The sequence below is a fragment of the Marmota marmota genome, unplaced genomic scaffold (assembly GCF_001458135.2).
Source record: "Marmota marmota marmota unplaced genomic scaffold, marMar, whole genome shotgun sequence".
Classification (NCBI taxonomy): domain Eukaryota; kingdom Metazoa; phylum Chordata; class Mammalia; order Rodentia; family Sciuridae; genus Marmota; species Marmota marmota.
The window spans coordinates 21389325-21397884 of NW_025999949.1; the positions used below are offsets into that span (position 1 = coordinate 21389325).

At 37.5% G+C, this 8560-nt stretch overlaps 1 protein-coding gene and 1 long non-coding RNA gene across 12 annotated transcripts in view; one reads left to right on the plus strand and one right to left on the minus strand.

Annotated features, from left to right (window-relative positions):
* The first annotated feature begins 280 nt into the window (after positions 1-280).
* Tbc1d31 (TBC1 domain family member 31) overlaps positions 281-8560 on the plus strand; it is a 69022-nt gene continuing 60742 nt past the window's right edge. For 3 of the 9 annotated variants that reach the window (XM_048802075.1, XM_048802080.1, XM_048802081.1), the window contains exons 1-2: positions 283-569; positions 6015-6161. In XM_048802075.1, the coding sequence (XP_048658032.1) occupies positions 493-569; positions 6015-6161 (224 nt within the window). In that variant the 5' untranslated portion in view covers positions 283-492. Of the gene's footprint in view, positions 590-6014; positions 6162-8560 lie in introns of all 9 variants that reach the window. The other 6 variants (XM_048802076.1, XM_048802078.1, XM_015486430.2 and 3 more) reach the window with 4 other exon arrangements.
* The window catches only part of LOC125616533, a 2603-nt gene continuing 2331 nt past the window's right edge, over positions 8289-8560 (minus strand). For 2 of the 3 annotated variants that reach the window (XR_007347175.1, XR_007347176.1), the window contains exon 3: positions 8289-8530. This is a non-coding gene — a long non-coding RNA (uncharacterized LOC125616533). Of the gene's footprint in view, positions 8550-8560 lie in introns of all 3 variants that reach the window. The other variant, XR_007347174.1, reaches the window with a different exon arrangement.

Here is an 8560-nt window from a genome sequence, read left to right on the forward strand (position 1 = left end):
TCATCTATAGGATGCTTTGGAGCCTCAAAGTCCTAGGAAATAAACTCTTCAATCCTCAATGCGTTTATCTCTGTACAATCCCTAAATGCAGTTTATAATGGAAGAGAGGGACCTTGCCTCTGTTGGCAGCCTAAAACCCCCTCAAGGGTCCCAAAAGACAAGCATTCCCACGCTTCATCTGCAGAAAACTACCATTCCCAGAAGGCTTTGGGGTCCTGGGGGCCGACCTCTGTAGGGGGCGGAGCCTAAGCGAGAAGGTCGTTGGGCCATCCCATTGTCTGGAGGGGTAGCCTGTGTGGAGTTTAGGAGGAATCCGCCTCCCGATTAGTTGTAAATAGAAAGGGGCGTCCCACACGCGGTTGGAACGGTCCACGGGGACCCGGAACGCCGCGGCGGGCGCTCGAATTTCCCGGGCCGGGAGCGCGGAGCCTGCCGGGAAGGTGCCGGGACAGTTACTGAGCCGATCGGCGGCGGCCGAAAGTAGGCTTGGACATGCAGAGCACCGAGCTGGGCAACAAGGAGAGCGGCAAGATATGGCACCGCAAGCCGTCGCCGCTCACTCGGGACGGGTAAAGGCGGGAGGGCGCGGGTCCGTGTCTGGAGGGGAGTTTGAGGAGCCGCCTTGGGAAGGGACACGAGGGCCGGGCAGGGGTTCGGGTTCTGACCCTGACTCTGACCCTGATCCTGCCCAGAATCCCTGGGTTGGGGGACCTCAGGAGGAGTGGTCCTCTCTGACACCCTTCCGGATTTGGTCCCGGCCACCGTGCAGCTGGAGCAGGAAGTTCTCAGATTTACCTAAGGGAATTTGCTCCGCTGATGAGAGAGCCAGCGCTGTCCTGCTTTAATTATCATAGTGTCCTGATAGCACTTCTGGCTTGTAGTGCGTGCTCAGTAAATATTTGTCACCGCTGGAAAAGAACTCCAGGAGGGATGAGGGAAGGAGAACGTACCCTTTAGTACAGAAATTGAAGTTTATCCATCCTCAAATCATTGCATGTATTAGATGCTCATGCATTCATTAGCTATTTGTTGAGCACCTGCTGTGTGCCAAGTACACTTCTAAACACTCTAGGAGAGCAGTGGAGCAAAACAAACTAACAGTTGTCTGGAGTTTAGGTATAGATGTGTACACGAGGGGCAGAGGGTTGCTTCTATAATGCTGAGAGCCTTCTAGTACAGCCAGCGATACTTTTCATTCTTTTCCCAGTTTTCTGCGCTGTTTGAGGGCCCAGCTCTCTTGCATGACTTCAGTGGAAGTGGGACCATTTGGGTTCCCATTACTTCTTGCGTCAGGGAGATGTCCTAAGATTGTCGCGGACTTTGCAGTAACGCTTGGATTCATGTTTCAGTGTTTCTTATTCTAGTAGGTTTTTTGTTGATTTTGGTTGCTCCTCAGCAGATCAACACACTGGCTTACTTTGTATGTCCACTGCACAGTGCTGGAGCAGCCACTTGTTTGGTTTCCAGTTGCTGTCTATCCTTTTTATCAATTCCTCTGTCCTGTTCACTCTGTGGGATAAAAAATTTTGCTTAAAGTGGAGAGGTTTTTCCTTTCTAGTTTTGGAGTTTATATAAATACCACCCCTGCCTCTGGTAGTTTCTAAGTGTTCCAAGAGTTAGAGCCAATCCACCTGTTCTTTTTCTTGCTGTTATCAAGTAGATATGCATGCAAGATTTTCACACCTCCTTGTTGTTTATTCCATCAAAACATGGCTTTCTTTTTTTGTTGTTGTTGTTTATTAAAACCCATTGTTTATGGAGTTGAAAGAGGAAGAGAGCACTGAGTATGGAGGTAGAGGCATTTAGCTGAAGGAAGTGTTGATGTGCACCTTCTGTGATTTTAGACCAGTTATCACTGTAAGCCCAATCAGGCAGATTTACTAGACACTGTTGTCTTATAAGTTTGATGGTCAGTAAAAACTTGATGTTCTTATGTTCATGAACTGGGAAACTGTCAGGCAACCTATGAGCAATTGAAATTGCTTGAAAATGGATAGTGATGTGTGATTTTTTTTTTTTTTCTTTCCAGGAAAGAAAAATTGAACCTAGGGGCACTTAAACCGATGAGCTATGTCCCCAGCTCTTTTAAATTTTTATTTTGAAACAGTATTGCTGAGTTGCCCAAACTGGCCTGGTACTTGAGATCCTCCTGCCTCAGCCTCCTGAGTAGCTTTTGTGTATGATTTAAATGAAGAATCAGGGACAAAATGGTGCTATTAGTCCTGAGTTACATTTAGATGGTAGGATTCGTGGGGGTTTTTTCCCATATTTTGAACAATGATCATTTAATTTTGTCATCAGAAGATGTAATGCTATAGAAAAAAGACTGGAGGAGAAAGTTGTCTGCCCTCTGAGGTTTTTTTTTTTTTAATATTTTTTAGATGTATAGACCTTTATTTTATTTATTTACTTATATGTGGTACTGAGAATCGAACCCAGTGCCTCACACATGCTCTACCAAGTGCTCTACCACTGAGCCACAGCCTCAGCTCCTTCTCTCTGAATTTTGATGGCCAGGAAGTATTTTGAAGTTATTTTACTACACAATTTTGTGTTTTTAATCCCTTGGGGAATATACAAAAATAAGCAGTGTAAGAAGTCTGCTGTTGCATCTTTAAGGAAGCCTAAAGAAAAGGATAGAAAGGGCCTCTTTCATTGCATGTCAATATACCTAGTATCTAAAAAGGCCCCAAAGGAGTCTCTATATACAGTTGATAGTGGGGAATTCACTTAAAGCTGATGGCAGTGTGATAATGATAAGGGAGAAGGTCAGGCTCAGAAAGATCCTGGACTCCAACCCCTTGAATGACTCTGGGGGAAAAAAGATTAAGTCACAGGGTTTTTTGTTTGTTTGTTTGTTTTGTTTTTTGTTTTTCTTTGGTATATGCTAGGTTGTCCATCCCTCTCCTGGGAAGAAATTTGTTGTGTGAATTAAATGCACAGATAATATTCATAAGGACTGTTTCATAATATAGATTTAAGAAAGGGTCCCAAACTAGAAAAAACAGAAGAAAGTTATAGGTATGGAAATATATTTTAGTATGGAAAATTAGAAGGTTAAAGAAATGTTTCTGGAGGAGAAAGTATTTTATCTGGCAAAGTAATATTCTTGGGCTAGAGTCCAAGATGAAAGAGGACAAAACTAAGGATGTAAAGTTGTGAATGTTAAAATATATTACAGAAGGTAAATCTCAAAAAGTTTGTGTTTGTGATTAAATTGGCTATAATTAGCACAGTTAAAGTTATTTGAACTTTAATGTACTAATATGAAGCAAAGTCTGAAACAATGATCTGCTCCTATCTATTGAGATAATTTTCTTGTATTTGTTAGGTTTTTGTTACTTGGCGAAAGGAAATCTTAAAGGGTTTTTACCTGTTTTAAAGTCTTAAATGTTTGCTTTGTAACAGGTTAAACAAACTAGTGTTATTTAGGTTATAATAATAGTTGATACCCAAAATATATGTAACTAGGTATACGTATGCATTTGATAACTATATCTGTCTTAGCCTTGTTTAAGTGCTATGAAAAAGTATATAAAATGAAAGTTTATGTAAGTTTACTAGCAAGATAAACAATAAGTGCTCTCTTTTATACAATGTATCTGACATAGAAGGGCCACACTATCATTTGAAGACCTGTCTTATATCTGTTTGCTTTGTCTAAGTCAATTTCTGATCATTAACACTGTTTCCTAAATGTATAAGAGATTTAAGGCTATCCTTTGATTTTTTTTTTTTTTTGTTAACCCATGCAGACCTGTGATTATTGTTACCGTACAATATGTATTCTAAATTGTACTTCAAAAGTTAAACTTAGTTACTTTGACAAGTTGGTGTTCTTTAAACCAAAAGTATCTGTAGCAAAAGCCTCAGATTTGCATAGAAATAAAAAATTTGATTGGTATTTATTCATGTCATTTGATGTTTTATAACTGGATAAAGTAACCTATTGTCAGTCAGTTATATATACAACTTTGTGTTGCTCTTTACACTGAAACAGGAATTTAAATGTATTTTTGGAAGGTAATAAGGAGTGCCTGATCTGTTTAAAGGTGACATTGTAAAACATGGAAGCATTCTGCCACTTTTTCCACAAAAAGAAAGTTTAAAAAGCTCTCTTAGCCTTTCTTTGATTCATGTTTCAGATGTAATATTGTATTGTGTTATTTGTGAAGAGCTATGTCTTACCTGAGATAAGGCTCTGCCTCCCACCTTACTCCATGTTAGAATGGCTCCAAAATAGACTAGACTTCAGCTCATTTAAAGTTGTGTTAAAAAGATTGATTTTTGTTGTAAAGACTACTGTGATCTCAAACAGGGGATAAAACGTATAACTAAGTAAAGGTTCAAGATTATAAAAGTCATTTTTCTTGCTTTATAGCTATTACAAAAAAAAGAATTTTGTTGTTGCTTCTAATGTGTTTTAAAAGTTGGTGTTTAGATAAACATGAAGAAAATATTTTCACATAATTCAATTTAGTATACTTTAATGAGGTTTATGAAGATAGATATTTCTAATTAAAATTAAAAATTTTGTAAAAATCAATTAAGATAAAATTACATGATTAAAAATTATTGTTGCAGTAAAGAATGTGATTGTTTTGGTCTTCAGGATCAGAATTTGCACACATATATTGTCTTGAGTTATTTCATGATGGAAGTTTTATAAATGGCTTTCTTTATTATACAGAATCCTCCTCTCAAAAAATAGTAACTTTAGACAATATAGCTGTACATTCTTAATAAGGTTGTCCATGAAAATAGCATGTGATCACTAACTAATATGTATAAAATATAGGAAAGTAGAAAGAAGAGGGAAATCATTCATACTTCTGTTACCTGCCAATGACTGCTATTATTTGGATGTGTTCATCCTTTTTTCCTATATATAGGTTTTTCCTTTTCTTTTCTTCCATTTTTTTCTTTTAATTGTGTGTTTACATGTATGCATATATCATCTGTTTAAAATCTGAGGTTAAAATATTTTTCATATAACCTCTTAAGCATTTTGTATATTTTTATAGTATACTTTTAAAAAAATAAATTTAATCTTTGGACTAAGAGTCTGATTAATGTGGGTTTTAAAAGAATGTCTTAAGCCTTCATTCATTTAGCGTTTATTTTCCCCAAACCCCACTCAGTGCCACTGAGCTATGCCCCCAGTTGCCTCAGCAGGCATATATTGGGTGCTTGTTGTGTATTGTGGGCCAGGTATTCAGCGCCAGGTGCTGGGATATAGTAATGAAGCAGCAGTGATCCATATCCTTTTGGAACACACCTGCTTAGGTATTATGGTAGATCTGTTAGAAGTGAAAATAGAACTCATGTACATTTAATTCACTTTGGACCATTTTCTGTTACAAAAACAACAAAAAATATATCCTATTGTCTGTCATATTATCATAACTTATAAATATTGTTTATATGTATTTTTTAAATGCCTGTTTTTACTACTAAATTCAGTTCCATGATAACAGGAGTCATGTCTATCAGATATTCTTAATTCCTGGCTTATTCAGTGTCTGTCATAAAGTAAATTTTCAAGTGTTTGATGAATAAATGCATAGTAACTACTTTGATATTGAATAATTTTCTGAATTTTTTTCAGAAATCACTTTTAAGTAGCCAAGTGGCACACACCTGTAATCCTGGCAGCTGGGGAGGCTGAGGCATCTTAGCAAGTTCAAAGTCAGCCTTAGCATCTTAGCAAGGCCCTAAGCAGCTCAGTGAGACCCTGTCTCAAAAAATAAAAAGGGCTGGGATGTGGCTTAGCGGTTAAGCACCTCTGGGGTCAGTCACTGGTACCAAAAAAAGAAAAAAAAATTGTAAGATTGGTTCTAGGGGAGAGAAGGAATTGCAACAGGAGAAGAGTAGGTAGGCAAAAAAACTTCAAAGTTTGTACATATATATATTACATTTTATATATGATATAATATATACTATAAATCTTTTTCATATGTCAGATAATACTTGGTGTAGAATTTAATATTGTTTTTTTTGTTTTGTTTTGACAGAATTATAGTGAACATCATTCATAACACTTCTGATTATCATTCAAAAACTTTAAGATTTCTGAATGTGGCTTTTGATGGCTCAGGCGATTGCATAATTGCTGGGGACCATCAAGGAAATATCTATGTTTTTGACTTGCAATCAAACAGGTAAGCAGATGTTTTTGACATCTACCTTATTTAACAAGTTATTAATTCACTCACTATTTTAGTAACTTCCATTCATTATTGGTTCAGAAAGCTTTATTCTACTACATTTTAGATACCTTATTTGTAAGTACTGAGAGGAGACAGTAGGAAAGGATAGATACTGTTCAATTTTTTTTAGAGATTTACAGCTTTGGTTTTAACAATATCTCTAGTAGCTTATTCTTTCTTAAATTTAAGTTTTCGTTACTGCCAGTTTGTCAGCTAATTTCTGGTACTCCAATAGTCAACTTAGAAAGAACATAATTTCCTTTGTACATTATTATTATTATGAACTAGATGTGAAAATTTAAAGCATTAAAAATCTGTACTCTTGGCTGGGGTCGTGGTCAGTGGTAAAGTGCTCGCCTAGCATAGGCGAGGTCCTGGGTTCTATCCTCAGCACCACATATAAGTAAAGGTATTGTGGGCAACTACAACTAAAAAATAAATAAATATTTTTTAAAAGTGTACTCTTTTTCTTCTTAATTTTTCTCTTTCCTTATAGAACAGTTTAGTCCAGAAGCAGTTAGATAGGATTGATCAAGGTGGGTTTCCATATCAGAGTGAGTGGTGGAGAGCTGTAGCCCAAATCAGAGGAAATCTGAGGGTGAAATGGGGCAGTGATGGCAAGTGGTTATTATGTAGGGATTTGATCAGTAAGTAAATATATTGGAGGTATGAGAGCCAGCTTTCTCACTGTTGGAAAAGGAACTTATAAATATGGGAAGGGGAGAAAACTAGGATGAACCTTGTGGTATTAGATTAGAGTTGGAAATATGAGTGTGAACCCCTGGTTTGGGTATAGATATAAATACGTATGTGTGTATATGGAGGGGGAGAGAGAGAAAGAGGAAGAAATAGAGTATGTGTGTAAGAATAAGTAAATTTTATGTGCATATATTCCTGAGCTTTGGCCACTCAGAGATCTTGGGAACACCATCACACTGGTAACAATGAATGTACCCTACTGCCTATTTCTTATTTTGCTTTTTGGTACCAGGGATTGAACCCCAAGGCATTTTACCACTGAGCCACATCCTCATCTGTTTTTGGTTTTTGTTTTGAGACAGAGTCCCACTCTGTTGCTGAAGGCCTTGCTGAGTTGCCTTGGCAGGCCTAAAACTTGTGATCCTTCTGCCTCAGCCTCCTGAGTCTCTGGGGTTACAGGTGTGTGCCACTATACCCAACCTATTTTTTGTTTTCTAAACACCATTGTTTACCAAAAGAAATCAGGGAGCCTTGAAGAAATGGACAGTTTCAGAACTGGGGCAGGGAAATACAGGATGAGCCTATAACATATATTGCCAGAAAGAGGAAATTTTTCAAAGAATGATGGGACTGTATAAGTAGGACATAGATGCCAGCTTGTAGGAGCTCCCTCTAGTCAAATTGGACATAATTTGAATGTCAAAATAATAGTGAACAAAAATGATTAAATAAATAATAATGGATGATAATCCATTAAGATAAAAATCCACAAATTCCTGTAACAATTTAATGAGGAATTAGATATTGTGTAGTCATAAAGTGCCTCCCCCAAAATTATTATTAATTACAGAAGAAAAAATAATGATTTTACAGTAAAGAGGCATCGTAGATACTACCTTAATGAAATGATTGAAGTTGTCAGGCAGAGTGGCCCACAGCTATAATACCAACAACTCAGGAGGCTGAAACAGGAGGATCACAAGTTCAAGGCCAGCCTTAGCAACTTAGTGAGACCCTGTCTCAAAATAAAAATGGCATTTTTTAAAATCTTTTTGTAGGCTTCTGTCCTGATCCGGAGCCCAGGTGTCTGTGCTATGCAGAATCTGAAAACAAACCACAGGGAGAACGCTGAGAACCCTGAGAGCCAGGAAATGGAACTGTTAACATTTATGGATATAGCCATTGATTTTACTGAAGAGGAGTGGGAATGCCTTCAGCCTGCTCAGAAAAATTTATATAGAGATGTGATGCTAGAGAACTATAGAAACTTGGCCTTCCTGGCCATGACTCCTAATCATATCCAAGAATATTCACCAGAAAAGGGCCTAAAACATATATTACATGAAGTGATAAGTGCAAAATATGGAAGTTGTGATCTTGACTATTTACCACAAAAGAAAATATGGAAAACTACAACTGAGAGTGAACACCAGAAATCATATAAAAAATCAGGCCTTGTTCATCACCAGAGAATTTATACTGGAGAGAAGCCCTACAAATATAAAGAATGTTGCAAAGCTTTTAGTAAAAAAAAAGGTCTTATTTACCACAGAGGAACCCACAATGGAGAGAAGCCCTACAAATGTAAAGATTGTGGCAAAGCTTTTGGTCAAAAATCACACCTTATTTGCCACAGTAGAACTCACACTGGA